This window comes from Suricata suricatta, chromosome 4 (assembly GCF_006229205.1).
Source record: "Suricata suricatta isolate VVHF042 chromosome 4, meerkat_22Aug2017_6uvM2_HiC, whole genome shotgun sequence".
In the NCBI taxonomy this organism is placed as follows: Eukaryota; Metazoa; Chordata; class Mammalia; order Carnivora; family Herpestidae; genus Suricata; species Suricata suricatta.
The window spans coordinates 103240939-103263478 of record NC_043703.1 but is presented as its reverse complement, the minus strand read 5'-3'; the positions used below and the strand labels follow the sequence as shown (position 1 = coordinate 103263478).

Genomic DNA, 22540 nt, shown 5'->3' with positions numbered 1-22540 from the left:
GATATTTCCAATTCAAATTTGGCATTATAGCATTTTTACTTTGATATTAATGCTTGTATTTCTTTTTCTCTGAAAATCTTGGTTTCTAATATTAATTATTTTTATGTTTTACTTGTGCTTTTCCTATATCTCTGTATTTATATTTGTCTTACAAAATTACAGTACCGATATACTGCTACTAACAACTGAAAGCAGTTTATTTTTTTGTAGTTCTTTGAGTTTTTTATTCTTAGTAGCAGCTGCCACATACTAAGAGCTTCGTTGCTAGTTGTTCTGAGTTCTTTTTAAATCCTCCTCACTAGCCTCTGAGGTAGGGCTTTGATCAAATGTTTGGGATCAGAATAAATAGTTTAAAGTCAACTTCTAAACTTTGCTTGATAAATTCATAAATAATTAAATAATAATAATAATATCTAATAATAATCAAAATTGAATTTCATCTAAGGTCAAAATATAAACTTAAAAAAGATGAGGTGAAGATGTGAAGCATATTTTGGTTTATCCTGGGCATTGCAAAAAATGTCTAGTCTTTTTCTTAATCTTTTTAGCATACTTTTAAAAAGCAGTACAAATGAAAGGACTAATGGACCCAGGTAAAACTATATATATTGTGTACCATTAAGCTCTTATTACTGAAGCTAACTTTATTAGGTTGTAAGAATAGCTTTATTGGTCATTTAATTTTGAAGAAACTTACTAGTTAAAACTTTTTTAAATGTTCGTTTTATTTTTGAGAGAGAGAGAGAGAGAGAGAGAACGAACAGGGGAGAGGCAGAGAGAAGACACAGAATCCGAAGCAGGCTCCAGTCTGAGCTGTCAGCACAGAGCGCGACACGGGGCTTGAACCTATGAACCATGAGATCATGACCTGAGGCGAAGTTGAACACTTAACCAACTGAACCACCCAGGCTCCCCGAAACTTACTAGTGTAAAATATTGACATTGATTTCTGGTTAACAATATTCTATTTAGTACATTTGTTACTGTGTTTCTGAATAAAATGACATACTGTATTTTAGCTTTCTAAAGAAATTGACAGAATTGGTGATACTGTTGCACATCCGTGAACATTATACCTAAGAAAATAACAATTGCAGTAGTTTATTTGTTGGGCTCTGTTGTCAGTAATAGGGTTTCAATAACACAATCACCAATGAAAGTGTTGAGGATGATGTCCAAATGAAATCAGTAGTTACTGAACCTTCTCAGGAAATTTGGTAAATCCCCACAGAGTTTCCTAGTAATAACTAGGCATATGGTGGAATTTAATATATATTTAATAAGTGAACATTTACCTGTGTTTTAAAAAACTCTGATGTGGGTAGGGTTTTTTTTTTTTTTTTTTTTTTAATTTCTCTTTTAGGGCTTAGTCACTGGGTAGCTAAGACCTCAAAATATGAAACGGTTAAGTTAGATTTTAAAACCTTTGTAAAGCTTGTGTTCTTTCTACTGTGTATCTTGTCTCTTCTCCACAATGAAGGCTTTGCTTCTCTGCCTTTGCCCTATCTCCTGTTGTGGTTCTGGAATTGGAGTAACTTGTCTGATTCAAGGTAGAAGGTAGAGTTTACAAATGTCATAAACCTAGGATTAAAATACATTTTAAGGTTTATTTGTTTGATCGTGTGTGAATTGGGGGAGGGGCAGAGAGAGAGAGAGAGAGAGAGAGAGAAGTCCAAGCTGTCAGCCTGGAACCCGATGTGGGGCTTGAACTCACGACCACAAGATCATGACCTGAGCTGAAGTCAAGAGTTGGATGCTTAACTGACTGAGCCACCCTGGTGCCCCCAAAATACATTTTTATTATTATCTAAAATTTTTACCTTCAATGTATGTGGATAGCAGTATTTAGTATTTCTGGATTTTAAAAAACTTCAAAAGAATCACTGAAACTGTTTTATAGGAACTACACTGACTTGTTTTTTTTTTTAATAACAGGATAATCTTAATAGTAAAAATTTATTTTTATGGACCATCAGGCAACTTACAGAAAGTGTTAGGTATTTAGTTCATTAAAAAGGCAGTATACTCATTGTCTGATTACATCCAAATTGACATTTTGGTCTTTGCAAACCTACTTTCAAAGTTTGTTGTTTGTTTCTTTTTGCTTGTTTTTATCCTAACACAGATTTAGAACTGTGTTAATTTTAGTTAATGGTCCTGATTTTGAAATACTGTTAGGTAAAATCTATTCTTTCTAGTATTCTCTCAATTTAAAAGTATCCTATCCTTGTTTTAAGAAAGTATTAGAACTTATATATATATATTTAAGGGAATAAAACATAACACCTTTTATTAGGGTTATAGCAACATAATTTTATTGTTCTCATCTGGTTTTATTAATTTTTTGACTTTATTTTTTATCATTTTGATAATTCAGACCATATGTACATCTGTAACTTGCAGATACTTACAAATAAGACGTTTGTCTAAGTTAGCACCTCTAAAGTAACTGATAATATTCAGCCTCAACAATTCTAATGATGTTAATATTGATTGCTCAAAAAAAACCTTAGTTTTTTTTGGGTGGTACATAAACCATCTTGAAGGTGTCATGGTTGAGCCTACCAGGGAAAGGCACTGTGATCTAAAAAACACTTAACCTAGTCAAGGAGTAATACAGAATGTTGTCAGTGAAAGAAAGTTAGCAGGTGAGTATTTACTGTAATAATAAAGAGGTTTTGTTTGTAAGGGTATGATTCATAACTCTATACCAATATATCCATCTAAACAGTGTACTTAAAATTTAGGCTTTTCTTAAAGGTACATGTTTCTTTGTATCAAAACTATATCCATATAATAGAAAAATGGTGAGGCCTTGGTTTTTAAGTGTTCTGATAGGCATAATAGTCTAGGAAAAATATTTGATATTTTAATGGTATAATAATTGATATTTTCATATAAGCTTCAATGCAGTCCTTCAACTTTTTCAGGTTTCTTTATAGGAGACGGGGAATCGCTTCTTGGCCTTTTGGCTAAGATCAAGTGTAGTATCTGTTCTTATCAGTTTAATATAGGAAACGGGAATGATTCAGCTGGAATTTCTATGATAGTAATGGACACTTTAGCCACAAAGGAAATTTTGAAATTGTTTTGTAATCAGGTACTAACAATTTACTTTCTAGCATTCCACAGCAGATTCAAGTTTTTTCTTTTACACAGGAAGTTGCTTTAAAGAAGAAACAGGAGTTGTGTCCACCACCTCCTCCTCCCCAGTTCTACTCAAGCCTTATTGAAGAGATAGGAGCTCTTGGTTGGGACAAGTATGTCTATTTTAAAATGTTTCAGAAGTTTTCTTCTTCTCCTTTTTTTTTTTTTTTTTTTTTTTTTTTTTGTTTACACATTTCAGTCAATATATTTGCAGTTTTAGCAATTTATACCTTTTTTAGTCAAAGTGATTATAATTAGGGTAACTGATCATTATTGTGGCTATAAATTAAAGAGATATCATCTTTAAAAAACTGATCTACAACATAAAATACTAAATAGAATGTGGAAAAAAATAACATTTTTTATACTAAATAAGATGTTACCATATTTTTACTGAACAGAAATGTGATACTATTTTAGTTTTATTGAGGTATAATGGACAAAGAAGATTATAATATTTTTAATGTGTACAATAGGATTTTGATTTATATGCACATTATGGAAGGATTCTTATAAACTCATTAACATATCCATCATACTTGCTTTTTTCCTCCTGACATTTTTTTGGGCCATTGTTCTAGTGGCTGTTTTGGAAGAGAGACTTTTAGGAACTACTTACTGCCATTGTCACTGACATCATTGAGTGTATTTACTGCCATTTTCACTGACATCTTGATGTATGTTTTCTGTTTGTCTCACCCATTTTGTGTTTTTTTTCTCCCATCTGCTTTCATCTGCCTTTATTTGCAATAATCAAGAATTGTATTATTTTTTATTCTATTAAGTTGTTGTCCATTCTTTTACTGTACTTCTAGATTTACCTTAGAAATTACAACATAAATATAGCAAAATATACATTATTACTTTTACCAATTTTCTTATAAAACTCAATGTTTTCTCACTTCTTTACATGTTGTGTTATTGTCATACATTTTAATTCTCTATTTAAAACTGGCAAGCTTCTTTTTTTTTTTTTTTTTTTGAAAGAGAGAGTGGATGCATGAGCAGGAGCAGCGCAGAGGGAGGGAGGGAATTTTAAGCAGGTTCCACACCCAGCATGGAGCCTAACATTGATCTCTAAGTCACAACAGTCATATCATGACTTGAACTAAAATCAAGAGTTGAATGCTTAACTGAGCCATCCCAGTGCCCCCCAAATTGGCAAGCTTTATGATTATATTTAAAATCAGTATATATATTTGTTTATATATATTTGTCCCAGAAACAGTTATTTCTCCCAATGTTCTTCACTCCTTCCTGTATTTCTGTCCTTCTGTCTGGAATCTTCTTCCTGACTCAAGACTTTCTTTTAATATTTTTTTAAAGATCTAATTGACATTTATTACTAGTTTCAGGTATATAACAGTGATTTGATAGATGTAAATATTATGAAATGATCACAACAATAAGGCTAGCTAACATCCATCATCACACATACTTAACACAGTTTTTTTCTTCTGAGGAGAGCTTTCAAGATTTACTCTGGGGGTACTTGCGTGGCTCAGTTAGTTGACGAACAGACTCTTAATTTTGCCTCGGGTCGTGATATTAGGGTTCATGAGATGGAGTCCCATGCTGTTAGTGTGGAGCCTGCATGGGATTCTCTCTCTCCTCCTCTGTCCCTACCTTGCTCATGTTCACGCTCTTTCTCTTTTCTGTTTCTCAAAATAAACATTAAAAAGATTTACTCTTAGTGACTTCCAATTATATAATGTAGTATTAATTATAGTCACTGCTTTACATTACATAGCTGGAAGTTTGTACCTTTTTTTTTTTTTTTACCACCTTCACTCATATCATCTCGGCCTCTGGCAACTACCAGTGCATTCTCTGTATTTCAGCTCCATTTTTTGGTTTTGTTTGTTTTGTTGTTTGTTTGTTTTTAAAGATTCCATATACAAGTGAGATCGTGGTGTATTTGTCTTTCCTCTGTCTGACTTGTTTTATTTAGCATAATGCCCTTAAGCTCCATCCATGGTTTCATAGTAGCAGGATATCCTTTTTTTTTTTTATGGCTGAATACTATTTCATTGTGTATTTGGCGCGTGTAAATGTATCAAATTTTCTTTCTCCATTCATTCTGTCAGTGGATACTTAGGTTGTTTCCATGTCATGGCTCTGGTAACTATTGCTGCGGTGAACTTGGGGATGCTGATATCTCTTCCTCATTGTGATTTTGCTTTCTTTGGGTATTTACCTAGAAGTGGAATTGCTGGATCATATGACTGTTCTATTTGTGATTTTAGAATGTATACAGATACATAATTGCTGTATCTTCTTATGGATTTTCTATCATTAAATGTTTCTTTTGTCTCTGGTAATAATTTCTTGCCTTAATGTCTGCTTCGTTAGGTATTAGTATAACTACACAGGATTTCAGTGATTTATTAAAACTCTCCATCTATTTCCCTATTTTCTTTCATAGTTGTTTAAAAATACCTTTCTCCTAACTCCCATAATCTAGATCCACCAGAGTTTGTTTTTAATTTCCTTTCTTGTAGATTTTAGTCATATAGTTAGTCCTGGGTCTTGGCATTCCTAGCCCTTTTTTTTCCCCCCCGAGTTTGTCTGTCTGCCTTTCTTTTCAGAGAAGTTTTAGGTTCATAGCAAAATTGAGAGGAAGGTACAGGGATTCTTCTTTTACTTTTTGCTCTTAATGTATGTGTAGGCTGCCCTGTTACCCCATACCAAGGTGGTGCATTTGTGATAATGGATCAGCTTCTACCAACACATTGTTGTAACCTAAAACCATACTTTACATTGGGGCTTACTCTTGGTCATGTACATTTTATAGTTTTGGACAAATGTTTAATGAGCTGTATCTGCTATTATATTATTCTATAGAATAGTTTCGTGGGCGTAAAACTCCTCTGTGCTCCGAGTATCCATCCCTCTCTTCTTCTCCCCTAATCTCTAGTAGCCTCTGATCTTTTAATGTCTCCATAGTTTTGGATTTTCCAGAATGTGAATAGTTGTAATCCTACAATATGTAGCCTTTTCAGATTGGCTTCTTTTACTTAATAATGTGTGTTTAAATTTCTTCTTAGTCTTTGCATGGCTTGTTAGCTCATTTGTTTTTACCACTGAATATAGTTCCATTGTCTGAATATACCAGTTTTATTTATCCCTTATTAAAGGACATCTTGGTTGCAGCCAAGTTTTGGCCTTATGAATAAAGCTGCTGTAGACATCTGTATAGGTTTTTGTGGTTTTTTTTTTTTTTTCATCTACATTGGCAAATACCAGGACCTGTTACTCTTTTTTTTTCTTAAGTTTTATTTAAATTTCAGTTAACATATAGTGTAATGTTAGTTTCAGGTATAAATAATGATTCAACACTTCCATACATCATGGCATGCTTATCACAACAAGTGCACTCCTTAATCCCACCTGCCTCCCCTCTGAGAACCATCAGCTTGTTCTCTATAGTTAAGAGTCTGTTTCTTCGTTTGTCTCTTTGATTTTTAATTTTTTTGCTCCTTTAATTCCACATGAGTGAAATCCTATGGAATGGTCTCTCATTCTTCTATTTCACTTAGCTAATACTCTCTAGCTCCATCCATGTGATTGCAAATAGCAAGTTAATCATTCTTTTTTATGGCTGAATAATAGTCCATTCTATGTATATTATATCTTCCTTAAGCATTCATCAGTTGGTAGACACTTGGGCTGTTTCCATAATTTGACTGTTGACAATGCTGCTATAAACATTGGGGTTCATGTATCTCTTTGAATCAGTATTTTGTATCCTTTGGGTAAATACCTAGCAGTGCAATTGCTGGGTGTAGGCAGTTCTATTTTTAACTTTTTGAGGAACCTCCATGCTGTTTTCCAGAGTGGCTGCACCAGTTTGTCTTCCCACCAACAGTGTAAGGGGCCTCCCCTTTCTCCACATCCTCCCCAATACCTGTTGTTTCTTGTGTTGTCGATTGCAGTCATTCTGACAGATGTCAGGTGGTATCTCATTGTGGTTTTGATTTGTATTTTTCCCTGATGATCAGTGCTGTTGGGCATCTTTTCATGTGGGCCCACTACTTTTTTTTTTTTTTTTAACAATAAAGAGTAAAGGATTTTTCTTTATTTTCACAATAGAATGATTTGAATACTCTATAACAATAACAAAAAATGTAAAACCTGAAATCTCCTGGTCTCTACTCCACAAGATGACTGCTTCTTCTTAAAAAAAAAAAAAAAAAAGCCAGAAAACAAAAACAAAAATCTGGTAAGCGAGGAGAAATGAAGAAATGACTTAATTTGCCAACGTTTTAGTTAATGCACCTTTTCTCAGTGATTCTTGCTGGTTGTTCTTCAGCATTTGCCCTTGGTCATTAAGACTGCAATGCCATGCCTTGTAATCCTTTGTTGAGTGCTAGAAATTGTGTATTAAAAAGTTAGAGGCTCTAGATGAGGCTATTTTCTTTTACAAAGAGTTTACTTTTTCATTTGCTAAAACAGAGTGGGGACAGGTTGCTCAGGTTGGGCTATATAGTCTTTGTAAGATTCCCTCTAGTGCTTACTGCTCCCCTCCCTCTCCCAAGCTGTAAGCCTTCAGAACTTTCAAGCAGGAGCTAGATGTGTTCGTTGGAATCTCTCCCTTGATAGATCCTATGTGTCTTTTTTTTTTTTTTAAGTTTATTCATTTTTGAGAGAGACAGAATTCAAAGCAGGCTCCAGGCTCTAGGCTCTGAGCTTTCAGCACAAAGCCCGATGTGGGGCTCAGAGCCGCAAACTGCTAGATCATGATGTCGGCTGAATTTGGATGCGTAACCAACTGAGCTACCCAGGCGTCCTTTATCTATGTCTTTTCACAAGTACACTTTGTCTTCCAATTGGAGTCGGGTCCATTTTTGACAATGCTTCATCAAGCTCTTGTTTCTTTTGCTTTTTAGGGGTAGTCCTCCAAGATTTCCCACTGACAGCCTGGGGATATTCACTGGGGTTTTATCACACTGGTGGGAAATATTAATTAATTTTTCCTCCTATTATGAGAAATCTAAGTATTCTCCTTTCGTTTTCGTTGGCTTTTGCTTAGTTTTTTAATCCTCTTATCCCTTGCAGTATTAAAAGTCTTGATGGAAAATTCCCTGAATATTAGGACAAGGTCTCTGGCCCTACCATTCACTAGATTCTGGCCCTTTATGTCTGTTATTTTTATTTCCCTAACCTTAAGACATGGCCAGAAATGCTGCTAGGTGGTTTTGTTGCTTTAGATTTTGGCTTGCCACTTAACTAGGAACTATCTGTGCCCTTTGTCCGGATCTTGTTTCTCTCACCCTGTGCCCAGAGTTGGTAAATTAGCTGAAGGAAAAATGGCTGTAGTATTGGTTGACATTTCCTTTGTTACTTTTACTTCAGGACGTTGGTTCTTCACATCATGTGGCCTTAACAGTTATTTGATGACTTCAAACTTATTTTTTCCCCCTTGCATCAGGCTGTTCTAGTAGTGCTCAGTGGAAGTGTAGTTTTGTGGCAAGCTACTCCATTTTAGCCAGAAATGGATGCTATTATAACTTTAAATGTACTGGTATGGTTTTACTGGGGACTCGTTCATGTTTATTCATATGACTAGACATGATTTGGTAAGGTGCCGTTCGTGAATAGGATTTGAGAAAAGCTAGAACTTTTAAATTTAGCATAACAGTGTGGGGAAAGACAGAAGACAAGTTATGAATTGAGAGGAACTAGGAGCAATTTGGCTGAAACCATGATTTGTCTGGAGGCATTGACACCATGGACCTCATCATTCTTTGGATTTAAGGCAATGGAGAGAAATCACGTTGACTTACTCTTTAAAGATGGCTAAATGTTAAGATCTTAAGTGTTTAGGGAATAGTTAGGAATGTAGGAAGGATTTGGGAAGGGAAACTCTTTTTTCTAAGTGGAAGTTACCTGTTTGGCAGAACTCCAGTAATAAAAAGTAGTTGAAGCATTGAGAATGCAGATATGAGATTTTCAAATCATTCATTTTTGTCCACCTAACTATTGAATGCCTATAATGTAAGGTAGTGGAGATCCATAGGCTAGATGTAGGATTCCTCAAGAAACTTACATCAAGTGGGAGAGTCAGAATTTAAGTAGATGATCGTAGTAGTACCTAATTACAACTGTGATAAGTACTACAGAATATAATTATAGGATTTCTTGAGAGCCATTAGCAACAAAGGAATATGAGAAATAGTGCATGTATTAAAATACTTTATGGAATATTTTTTAGGGACAAATAGAAAATATTTTACTTCTACTTTGCATTATATACATTGTTCTGATGTGGGAGAAAAAGAAATAGATGTCTATCTTGGATAACAGAGAAAGCCAAAAGGAAGGTTATGAATACCTCTATGAAAGCACTGCTCACAACATGAATACTTGTCTCCCTCTTAACCTAAGATTGTTATGTACAGGAACTTCCACTTTCGAAGTTTCTGTCATATGCTACTTTCTGCTAGCCATTTTACATAATTCTTAGTTAATTCTCAGAATAAATTCAAGATACATATTTTTATGCTGAACTTTATATATAAAATGAGTGTATGTAGCCAAGACTGGCTGCGTAAGAGTCCTTAAGCATTCTGTGTGAACGATGCTCCCTGGAATTGTGCTGGGGGGCGGGGGAGCTCTGATACAGAGCCTGTATTGAAGTTACCTCAAGTACTTGGAGAGAGTTTTTATTAGTTTCATTCTCGGTGTGTGACTATCTCATCATGGATGAAATCGGCCATATGCAAAATTAACCCATCCTGAGAGAGTTTTGAAATCTGTTGCTTAGATTTGTGAAAGATCAAAGTTTAATTATAGTGACTAGTGTGCATGATTGAATTAGAATATAGCTCCGGTTTCTGAATCATTTGCTTCATGGTCTTTACAAATGAGAAATGCGTTAGCAGAGGAGAAGTTGTTTGCATGGATTGTCAGAAGCCAAAGAAGATTTTGTCAGTATTTATTTCACACTTTCTGGAGTAAAAAAAACTCTATGGATATTATTTTTGTTGATTTAATTCTTAACTAAGGTCTGATATAGTTGGCACACTGATAATATTGGGTTTCAGGACTCTCAGAACTAACACTAAAAGTTGAATGGGGGGGCACCTGGGTGGCTCAGTCGGTTAAGTGTCTAACTTTGGCTCAGGTCATGATCTCACAGTTCATGGGTTCTAGCCCCATGTCAGTCTATGTGCTGACTGCTCAGAGCCTAGAGACTGTTTCAGATTCTGTCTCCTTCTCTCTCTGCCCCTCATGCTCTCTCTGTCTGTCTCTCTCAAAAATAAACAAACATTAAAAGAGTCAAATTGGATTGTTCACATATTAGAATTGCTACCTTTTGAGGCCCTGCCTAAGCAGCTGGCCAGCTTCTTAATGTAATATCTCTCTTAAAATGACACAGATAGTGATTTGCACAACTAATTAACTTGAATGGATTGTCAGAGTCTTAGTGATTCCTAGACCATGTCAATATGTCTATATTTTCACTAAATAATATTTGTAGTGTAATGGGAAAATCTGATAATAAAAGATAAATATTTTTTAAGGTAATGAAGACCTTGCTGTGTTTTTAAATGATATATTTGACATATCTAATAAATTCTATTGGATTAGACATTATAAAAAATTAGGAAAATAGAAATACTTAGAATATAATTGAAAGCTTTTTTTTCTATATTCACATACCTTTTATATAGAAAGGACATTGAGAATTAGTAACTGACCTTAAGTTTGATTGCTATTGTTATAATTTCTGAACTTGTTTCAACTTCTGTAACTACTCACTAAAAACAGCTAGTTGTCCAAAGGGTAAAAAGATAATGGTAAGGCAGGTGTGGGTGATTTTAGGTGGTACACAGTTCACAAAAGTGATACAGAAGGAGGTTTTGACGGGTTTCTGTTCACTTTTGCTCGTGTTGTTTTGCAGAATGGCTCATGAAAATGATAAACTCCAAGGACTCTTTTTAATTCTTAACAAGATTTTGTTTGTTAGTAAGAATGTCCTGCAGGTAAAACACTGAATACTTTTCATTATAAGTGGTTTGACATAAATTAACGTTATCCTAATGTTTTCCTGGTCTCTTTTAGTTTCAGAAGTGTCTCAGTTTGGAAAAGATGCACATCTTAGTTATAAGATACCTTACGTTTGTTTTAGTAATCACATAGCCCAGGTAATTCAGAGATTAAATAGTTCTAACAGGGAGAAGTGTGACCTGATGGTGTTTTTTTGTTGTTGTTTTTTAGGCAGCATATTTGTCAATTAGAGTAAGTAGAATTTCAACTATTTAGCCTCTTAAATTTGACTTGTTTTATTAAATTTGAGCTGTTTTATTAAATTTGTTCTGTTAAAAGATTGTAGACATATATTAAGTTGGATTTTTAAAGAAGTACCTTATTTTGGTAATGAACTTAATCCACTGATGGTGATATTTTCTATAATTCTCAGTGCATGTCAAAGAACTGTATACTTTATTGGGAGAAATGGAGATAGTTGTTATTGGAATTCATTTTGTCTTAAGGAGAGCTTTAATTCTGACTTATCAGATGTGTGACCTTGGGCAAGTAATGTAACTTCTCTGAGCCACATTTTCTTAGTTTTTCAAAGGTAACTAATAATAATAAGGGTTAAAAAGAAACACATGTTATTTGATTCAAATAGGGCCTTGTGTAAAGTAGTATAAAGTTGAGTCACCACTTTTACCTAAAAGTGTCAGACTCCATAGGAGTTTTACAGCTCTTAATTAGTGTTATGATTTAATTATAACCAATAATGATAATTTCCATTGCATAGGAATTGCAATGCATAATTGCATAATGCATAGGAACATAGATGTTAATAAGTATGATTTTCATTCTAAATTACCTATATGGCACAGTGCTTTTTTTCTTGTATATATTCAAATCACTGAATAACTGCAAATTATATAATAGTGAAAAGGGTTTTTTTTCTAAATTGGTAAAAAGTTTATAGTATATACATAAACAGTTTGCATACTCAGTTGTTTAAAACTTGGATATGAATCAGTAAATATGAACCAGTCTGATAGCTTCTCCATGGTCATATAATACATACACGCATAGAAATTTAAAACTTTCACATTCCTGGGGCACTTGGTGGCTTGATTGGCTAAGCATCTGACTCTTGATTTCGGCTCCACATTGGGCTGCTTGCTGACAGCTGGGAGCCTGCTTGGGATTCTCTTTCCTCCATCTTTGCCCCTCCCCCTACTTGTGCATGGATGCTCTATCAAAGCAAACTTAAAAACACCTTTCAAATTTCTTATAAATTTTTTTAATGTCTTTTATTTATTTTTGAGAGACAGAGACAGCGTGAGCAGGGGAGGGTCAGAGAGAGAGGGAGACACAGAATCTGAAGCAGGCTCCAGGCTCTGAGCTAGCTGTCAGCACAGAGCCCGACGCGGGGCTCAAACCCACGAACTGTGAGATCATGACCTGAGCCGAAGCCGGCCGCTTAACCGACTGAGCCACCCAGGCGCCCCTCGTATTTCTTATAAAAAAGGTATTTGATTGGGAAGCAAAAATTTGGTTGAAAAGAAACAGTGTGACAGTTTTGAGAAGTGAAATCCTTTAGGGCTGCAGATGATCTAGGAAGGTTCTTAGAGGAGGTGGATATTGTGATATTCTTGGAAGGAATAGAGAGCGCCTTACAAGGGAGGCGGTGGTAGAAATAAGTTTGTAGTGCTGGAAACGTGCAGTTCATCTTTGGGCTTTGGAAGAGATCAGTTGCCTACATATGAGGGTTACTATCTGGGCCATATTGAAAGGTCTTGGCTATTAGACTAAGGATTTATACGCAAGTGACGGGGCTCCTTGACTGGTTTTGAGTAAGAGGTTGATACAATTTAAGAAGCGTTTAGGAGGATTAATTTAGTCACGGAAGAGCAGGGTAGATTGACTTATACAGAAGATACAAGAAACAGTCACCAATCAGGTTTTCTTAAGTAGTTAAGGCTGAAACTTGATAAGTGGTGGTAAGTGCGATGGGGGTAGAGTGACAGAGCAGAAGGAGAAAATCCCAGCATGACACAGGGCTGGATCCCACAACCCACCTGAGCTGGAATCAGAAGTCAAACACCCAGCCTCAACCAGTTGAGCCACTCAGGCGCCCAGGCAACTAGATGTTTATAAAGAAAAACTATGTAACACAAGCTGTTGGTCAATGTAAGGATAGTGTTACATAACAAACTTTTTTTGGTTATTCTGTGCAGATAACATAAGCTATTAACAAGAATAGCAAAAACCTCTGTGAAGCTTAAGTATTAGTGTCCTTTTCAAAGGTTTAAAAAACTTAACTATCAAGTTTAGTTCCATTTTATTGTAAACAGTAACTTATAAAGAAATGCAGCCAATGATAAATATCAAATAAAGTGCCAAAAATAGTTTTTCCTTTAGAGTTTATATTTATATTTTTACACTTTCTAAGTCAATTTTAGAATATGCCTCACTAAGTAACAATACCTAAATATAAATAAGTAATAACTTCTAAATATAAATTTTAAATGTGATTTTATAACTTTTCAAAAACTTGAGCTTTTCAGTGATGACTCTACTAAATATATTATTTATATGAATTTGTATGTTATTTGAATGAGTGAAAACTACTACAATTATTCTATATTATGTAAATTGAGATACCCAAGTTTAAAATAAAACAGAACATTTGAAATAGGCTTTTTTTAGAAAAATGGATTTTAGTATTACTTGTAAGAGTTTATTACTTTTTTCCCCCTCCATTAATATCTCTTCCATAGACTAAATAATAAGATTCCCGTTGTAGATAGAAATATGGTCTATTAGTAAGGGTACAAGCTAAGGTGCTGTTAACAAAGAGAACCCTAAATTCTCAGTGTTTCAAACAAGATAGAATTTTATTCGTCTCTCATTTAATAGTTGAGAGGCCAATAAGGTGGTCAGGAGGGAGTTGGTGGCTCTGTTCCACAGAGTCATCCAGGAACTCAAGTTTCTTTTATTTGTTTCTCAACCATCCACCCTGGGTGCATTGTTTTTGTTTGTTTGTATTTAAGTTTATTTGTTATGAAAGAGAGTGGGAGACAGAATCCCAAGCAGGCTCTGCACCTTCAGCACAGAGGCCGACATGGGGCTTGAACCCTTGAACTATGAGACCTGAGCCAAAATCAAGAGGCTGATGCTTAACCAACTGAGCCACCCAAGTGCCCAACCCTGGCTGTGTTAAGTACAGTAGTTATTAGCCATATGTGGCTATTGATACTTATATTTAAATTATATTAAAAATTCAGTTTTAATGTATTTTAAGTTCTTCATAGCTTCATGTTGCTGTGGCTACTATTTTGGACAGCGACAGGTATAGACTGCTTCCATCATCGTGGAAGGTTTCCTGTTGGTCACAGCTGCTTGAAGAGCATTGTTCTTGTCTGCATGGTCTTTGCTGGCTCATGTTGGCTTGGGTTCTAGTCTACAGGTAGGGACAATGAGAGGAGTAGAGGTTGGGGAAGGCACGGTTTTGTTACAAATAACTCAAGATATGCACAAATCAACTACTTATAGTTTATTGGCTAGATTCAGTGATATGCTGACACTCCAGTGCAGCTGGAATGGCTGCTAGCTGAGTGGAATGTACCCTGCTAAAATTTGGTTTAGTTGTGGGGGATGTGAAGGCAGGGATCCTATGACCAAAAGGAAAGAGGTGAGAATAAATACCAGAGGACATTTGGTAGTTTAGGTCACATGTACCCAAGATGATGATAATCGGAATAAGGTTTCTACCTGTCTCTCTCATACAAAGTAGACAGCCATCAATGTAGGTAAAATGTTTAATTTTAAATGACTGTGTTGAGATTAGCCTACAATTACAAACATTTTTTACTACTTAATTTAAATTCTTTCTTTTTAAAAATTTTTTAAATGTTTTATTTGTGAGAGAGAGACAGACAGACAGACAGACATCATGGGCAGGGGAGGGTCAGAGAGAGAGGGAGACACAGAATCTGAATACAGGCTCCAGGCTCTGAGCTGTCAGCACAGAGCCTGAAGTGGGGCTTGAACCCATGAACCGTGAGATCATGACCTAAGCGGAAGTCAGACACTTAACTGACTGAGCCACCCAGGCGCCCCTTGAATTACTTCTTACAATTCAACAGAATTAACATGGTCATTTTGACAACAAGGCCCTATCTAATGTATTACCTCTGTCTTAAACTTTGTGGAAAGAAAATTTTCTGTTTGTTACTTTACATGAAGACTGGAACTTTTATTTGTCTTATTTTATGGATGTTCAGTAAGTTTTAATATTTGATGCTGAGCAGCAGTGTGAAGTGTGAAAAGCACTGGTTAATGATTTAGGTTTCCGTTTCCTCCCCACCCGTTTGTGCTTTCTCTGTGTCTATATATTTATCATGACTGCAGACTACTTAGGACTTATAATGCAGAGTAGTAGTCTCCCCCCCCCCATTTTGTTTCCCTCCTCTTACTCTTTAACATGGATGCTTTAATGTTCATGTTTACAACTTCTATTTTTAAATAATATGCCTTTTTCAATATAACTTGATTTATTAGTTTTGTAAATTACACACTGATTATTATAATAGAAAAGGATTTGGCTCATATACTATCTTTTTCCCCCTTCCTCACTATTCTTTTATTCTCCTGTTAGCTTTAATATTTCTTAAACTTCTTTCATGTTCCTTCAATTAAAGATGATATTTCTTACTCAAATTAGCAATTAGAAATTTTAGTGTTCCTAATCTGCCTTCCTCATATCTTTTCCTTTCTGTCTCTCAATTTTTGTCCTCTCTTCCTTTTAAATTGCCATGGTCAAATATATTTACATTAGTTTCTGTACCTATAATTAAGTCTTCTGCTTTTTGTCTATTGCTGGATTCTAAAAATCATAATTAGTAAGCAGTAAAATTTTTAATGACTACATAAATACTTTACATTGAAAAGCTAATGGTAGAGCAATTACAGTTTTCGTCATAGCTCTATTGTTTATAACTTAGTTTAAAATTCCCTCATCCTTTTTTGGTTTCTTGCATTTAAAAAAATTTTCTTAATTTCATCATATATTTAAGTCATACTCTCTATTCTTCATTTCTACAGACTCATTTTTTGAGCCTTCTTTCTTCTTGTTCTTATCTGTTTTGTCACCCATTGCTTTTCTACCCATTTGTCATTTTTATAATAGTTGTTGGAAATTAGTTTTGTTAATGTTTATTCCTTCTTCTTTGTTAACCGTTTATTTGTAACTTTTTAACATTCCTTAGTTTTTATTTTGGTTAGTAGAGGATATGAATGCATGTGCTCATCTCAACATCTTGAATCTGAGGTGTCAGTGTTTATATGTAGAGTCAGAGCTGTAGAGTCATCTTGATGAAATGTGATGAAATCTCATGTTCTAACTTGTTGGGGGCAGGTTGGGTTGGGGTGATGTTTACAGACATATAACCATAACTTTCTTTCACCTACAAGTCATTAATATTTTAATGTAAATATTATTTTCTAGAATGATTTTGCTTTCATTTGTTTTCTAAGACTCGAGACTTTTCATAGTTTGATACATATTTCTTATCTTGATAAAGATTGTTTTGTTTTACTTTTTATTCTATTTTTGAAGATCTAAGTCGTCAGATATAGATCTGTTTTTCATTACAAGCAGTGTTCCGCAACTATTGCCCAGCATTTCTTGAAATTGACCCATTTTACCATTACATCTGGCTAGTGACTAGATGGCATATAGTGATGTTAAAAGAAATGTTTCCTAGGTGAGGAGGCTAATGTTAGTTCTGAACTCTAATGGGTCTCACCATCAGTCTGGGTGATAAGTTGTGCAATACTCTTAGGCTACTTTTTATCTTTACAAGAGAATAGTATTGTAAAAATGTCAAAAAATATCCACATGCCCAGTTCACTAGTAAATATACTGCTAAATTTGAACCTTTTTGGCAGTAGCTTATGCTACTCAAGGGACCATATTTTTACAGAATGATATATTTCAAAGGGTATTGGTTTCCGTTGTAGAAAATTCATGCATTTAGAGCAACTTAAACCAGAAACAATTGTGCTTGTGGTATGGGTTTAAAATATTAGTCATCTTGAATACATGTCTAGGTTAAATGTCAGAAGCTGTATATTGCACAAAAAGAAAATTTATTGTTACTAGATTAAACTGTACCTGTGCTTATATAACCTTTTCCTTAGAGGATCAATTGAGTATATGAACTAATATCAGGCAGATTTTTGTGCACTAACATTATTGATAATAAAGGAGAAGTTCATTGAAGAGAAAAACAAATAAAGGAAGCATAAAAGTCTCATACTGTATGAAACTACAGAAATGGATCAAAGAGTTTGACAGGAAGTTTAATGTGTACATAAGTAGAAGCTGACAGCAACATGCTGTGTGTGCCAAAGGTTCCGGTGATGGAAAACCGAAACATAGTGCTCACTGACCACAGCATGAGCCTTGACACACATTGTAAATAATCCAGAGATCTATGACTGCATTAAGCACCAGGCTGGTGTATTAACGGCAGTAAATCTATAGCTGCATAAAGGGCTGGCATGCAGAAATTCCTTGGATTAATTTTTATAATGGATAAATAGGAATACAGCAAATATTTTCATTTTGAATTCTACCATCCTTTAACCCCCCCCCCCACCTCTGCTCTCCCTAGTATGATCATTTTTTATTTCCTTCTACTCACCAGACTTGTATATATGGATACTTGTCTCAGTACTATCAAGTTAAAAGCTGAAGATGCTTCTGGTAGAAAGCATATAATTACTCTCAAGTTGAAGGCAAAGGTATGTGCTTCATTAAACTGTTATGGTCAGGAAATACTTTGTGAGATGAACTCTGAATGTTTTCAATGTCAGGAAGTGCTAGGTGCTTCTAAAAAAAAAAAAAAAGTATTTTCGTACTTTAAAAGATTTATTTTGGAAAGCTCCTAAAACTTACCCATCAGGTTTCCAAAAGCCTGGACATAATATCGTGTCACTATTTTAGTGCAAATTGGATCAAAATGTACACTTCATAAGAAATATTATGGATAAGATTCAACAGTCTCCAAATGCCATTTGTAACACTGTACAAAGAAAAAATTTGAGTGGTTCCATTATCCCAAGTATAGTTTCACTGAAGTCTCTTGTCTTCAACTCCATTAATTACACTTGTGGTTCTTATTTCTGAACATCACCCAGACTCTGCAAACACATCCATATGCATTGCTTTTTATTGCTTGTTTGTTTTGTCTGAAATTTTTCTCCTATATTTTAAGAATTTACAAAGGTTATACCTTCATTTGTAGACTTTTCACAGGTTAGTGATCTGTGATTACTTACTAACTTTATTGGCACAAAACAGCTGATTCATCTTTATTTTTCAGTTCTAGATTTTGAATTTTGAGGAATAAGTAGAATAAGCAAGTTCAGCATATTAATCATTTACTTGGTAATCACTAGGGAGACATTAGAATTTGGGGAAACTAGGACATTTAACTTTTTTTTTTTTATTGTTCCTAGGAATCATCAATCAACTCTATTTCAGAAGATAGTAGTGATGAAAAGATCAATTGTGTTTGTCCTTTTTAAAAATGTGTCTGGCATTTAAGCTTTCCATGAGAGAAAATTAATATATAGAGCTGTACTGGATGACACAGAAAAGTTGGTATCTTTTAATGCCTCTTTATCAGACAAGTTGAGAAATGACTCATTTTCTCTTCTCTTCACACACAGAATATTCTGGTATAAGTTTAAGATTCACAGGGTTAAGGGTTGAAAAAATTAGTGGGATAGAAAATTAGTGGAAAAGAAGATATATGTGTATTTTTGTTAAGATGAAAAAATTTTTCTTTTTAAAGGTGTGCTTTTTTTTTTTTTTAAGATTAGGGAGAAATCTTACTTTATTCTACCACAAAAGGTCACATACTGCTAGTTGCAAGGGTTTTGTCATTGACTTCAAAGTTTTATTTGTTTATACTTTATACACTGATAAACTTGCTTTGCCACTGTGAAGACCAAAATGAAAAATTTTAAATGCATCTCATTCTTATTCTGGGTGCTGGTGGGGGTAATAGCCTTATTTTTACGAAAAAAGTTTTTTTTTTTTTTTTTACTAAGGACATGATGCTTTATATCAGCTGTGCCTGTAACTACAAGATTTTGTTATTAATTCTAATTAGTGGCATTATTAGTAGTATTGAGAGTGAGGATGTAGCCACTAGTAGGGTCCATCCTGTTTGCTTTTTACTACACCTTTTTTTGGGTAGATACGGGGGACAATGTAATTTCTGTGAAGAATGTTTCAAGTGCCCATTTTTGCATCATCGATAGCTGTGAACCATTATTATGGATGTCCTAACAAGAGAAACTAGAAAGCTTTATTTAAATTAGGAAGGAATTAAGAAAAATATCGATATCAAAAAAATGGTGGAAATGAATGAATCTTATGTTAGTATGATTTTTATTATTCTTTAATGGTCAATTTAGTTCAATTTTCATAGATGAGAGTTTTTTTTCTTTCTTTCTCTTTTCTCTTTTTTCTTTTATTTTTGGAGTATTTGGGATTTTCAGTTAAAAACACTGATAGCTGAAGCTGTATGTTAAGAGAATACTATGCAAATACATAACTCAAACTAAATTTTAAAGGGTCAAGCTGATTTATAAAAATAAACCTTAAAGCAAACTTATTCTCTTAAATGTACAAACCTTTATTTCTTTGATATTTTTTGATATATAGTAAAAGAACACCTTTATCTTTTTACTTAAATACATATTCTCCCAGTTCTGCCATTCCCCCTCACTGTCTCCAACCCTTAAAGAAAATAACCAATTTTAAGTTGAATTAAGTGAATGTATAAATCAGAAAAGGGAAACAGTTGCTCTTTGTGATTTTTCTAGGTGTATTTCTATGCAGTGTTTATAACACCTGGTGAACTATGGTGAAACTGTCATCTTTTCTGTAAAAAAGTGGACCAGAGCTTCCTCAGCTTTGGCCAAGGTCAGGACTACTTGAAGAACAAATCGCAGATGTTTCAAAGGCTGGGAGCACTCATCTCTGAGGGCTGTGTCTGTAATTTGCTAGTTTATATGTATTTACTGGGAGGCAGCCTTACTGCTTAGATGATCCAATCACGGAACAATTTGGGTTAAAATTTTCCTTTGAACCATATGCCACAGAGTCTAAAAAATACTGTATACTACACAAATATTTACTTAATATGCTAATTCTTTTACAGTTACTGATTTGAATTGTTTCAAGTGAGATTTGAAAAACTTAATAAAAATAATTGACTATTTTTAATTAATACCCCTTTATGTGGAACTATTCTTGTCACTTAGATTGCGCAAGTAAACCTTGGCAGTTAATCTCTGGTTTTACACATACCTTATCTACATAGCTTACTGTTGAAAACTACCTGAATTTTGATAAAGCTGTTTTACAATATTGCATTAGTTATCTGTGTTGTAGTTAGTACTACCACACAAATGATTCTGAAATATCTAGGATCCTACTTCATAATTCATGATAAGTCTTCCAGAAGTTATCAATTTGGTTTTTAGGTTCTATACAGTTATGTAAAGTTTATTTTATAAACAAAATTGATCTTGAACATGAATGTAACATATAATACATTTGCATTTAACTCATAATATACAATAAAGTCACCTACAGATCGATCAGTCTAATTTATTATATACATGTTTGTATGTGATATTAGACATAAAAATGTATTTGAAAGCGGTCATTATCTCAAATTCTATGGTGACTCATGTATATGGGATCATATTAAATTATTCTAACCTCTTTTATAACTATTTGTCAGTCTCTTTATATATCTGTATTTATTTACTGAGTCCTTATTGAATGTAGGATCATATTTTCATTTAAAATAATGTGCTGTATGTACTAAATTGACTTCCAGAGTCAGATATTTTCCTTTGTTCATCAACTCTAAATATGGTAACCATTTTTTTAACTTCATACTCTCCCAGGACTGATGGTTTAAGTTAGAGAGTTGATATTGTTCATTGTCATCATGAGTAGGAGATAAAAAGCAGCAACTCACATTAAACTAGACATTCTATTTTTGACCCATGGAGGTTTCAAATGTGCATTATTATTATTATAGAATCTTAACATGTTAGGGGCAAGAGATTTTATAAGACTTGGAGTTGTGTCCCATCAATTTTAGATATCAAGCAGCCAGTGAGGTTAAATGACTTGTCCAAGGTCATACATGTTAGCACTGGAAATCAGAAAGTTAAGGTCTCTGCCTGCACTTACTTTGAGACAATCACAGGACTTATAAAAATGGCATACAGATCGTTTTTGTAGTGATTCTAACAATTATACTCTGATGTACATCATCTGATATTTAGAATTGTACTAGAGCTCCCTCAATCTCAGCCTGACCTCCGTTTTTTCCCCTTTTCTCCAGATTAAATCGTTATTATATTTTTATATGATTTCCTATATATTTTCCTTTACCTTACCAGTTCTGTGTAGTCAGATACCATCAGAGTACATGTTGATAAGCTTTCTTTTAGCAAACCACTTATTATAACAAAGGGTTAATTCTTTTTGAAACATTGACTTCAGATGGGCTGATGTTTGCCATATACCATAATGATAATTCTTTAACCCCTTTGCTTATTCAGCGAAGTAGTGAAGAAAGTGAAAGTCTAAACCTGATTTTAAACCTTTTGTCAAATGAGAGCCGAGGTTTTCTGCAAACTAATTTTCTCTTAGTAAATTTTGTTTTTTAATGAAAAGAAATGAGTATTTTATAATTATATGTGACTTCAGAATTCAGAATTGGATTTTACAGAAATCATGTAGTATAATTCTTTAATAACAAAATTGATTTTAGGAAAAATTGCCTTTGATCTTTCCTAACTTGGACATCTGATTTGTCCTTAATGACTGTCACTTTTTGTGAAAAGCTTTGTGAAGCTGTTAATTTTGTCAGTCATGAAAAGGTTTTTCTTAAAGCTATTACTTTTATTTTTCCTTAATAACCAGAGGGCATTTCATTGCTCCTTTTAAGTTATACTCTTGCTAAAAGTAATTGCTTTATTGTGAAAAATACTTCTTTTAATAATTTATGTTTTTTTGTATACTTCTTGATTCTTTTAATAAATAGAGCATTTTTAAATAGTGACTGGGACGGAGAGTAAATTTTAGGTTCAAAGGAAATTAAATACCAGTTTTAAAAATGAAAAAATCTTTTTTTAAAGATAAACTGAGATTCTGTGTGGTTCTCCCCTCAGTTTATATTAGCAGGTGACCTGACACTGAATTAATTCATTATTCTTTACTCAAAACCCATTGCCTCGGCCTCCCAGTCACCAAACTTTGTACCTCCTGAGTATAACTTGACTGTTAATTAGCTCTTGACATTTTCTGTAATAGTAG

The 22540-nt window shown here is 34.0% G+C and overlaps 1 protein-coding gene and 1 non-coding gene across 4 annotated transcripts in view; both read left to right on the top strand.

Moving 5' to 3' along the window:
- FANCL (FA complementation group L) overlaps window positions 1–22540 on the top strand; it is a 97565-nt gene that overhangs the window by 29751 nt on the left and 45274 nt on the right. For 2 of the 3 annotated variants that reach the window (XM_029937410.1, XM_029937409.1), the window contains exons 5-6: window positions 3160–3260; window positions 17832–17928. The exons of the other annotated variant lie outside the window; for it this stretch is intronic. In XM_029937410.1, coding sequence (XP_029793270.1) covers window positions 3160–3260; window positions 17832–17928 — 198 coding nt within the window. The remainder of the gene's footprint in view (window positions 1–3159; window positions 3261–17831; window positions 17929–22540) is intronic. 3 annotated transcript variants of the gene reach the window in all.
- LOC115291005 lies at window positions 2953–3151 on the top strand. Its single transcript, XR_003908361.1, has one exon. It is a non-coding gene; the product is annotated as a U2 spliceosomal RNA (small nuclear RNA).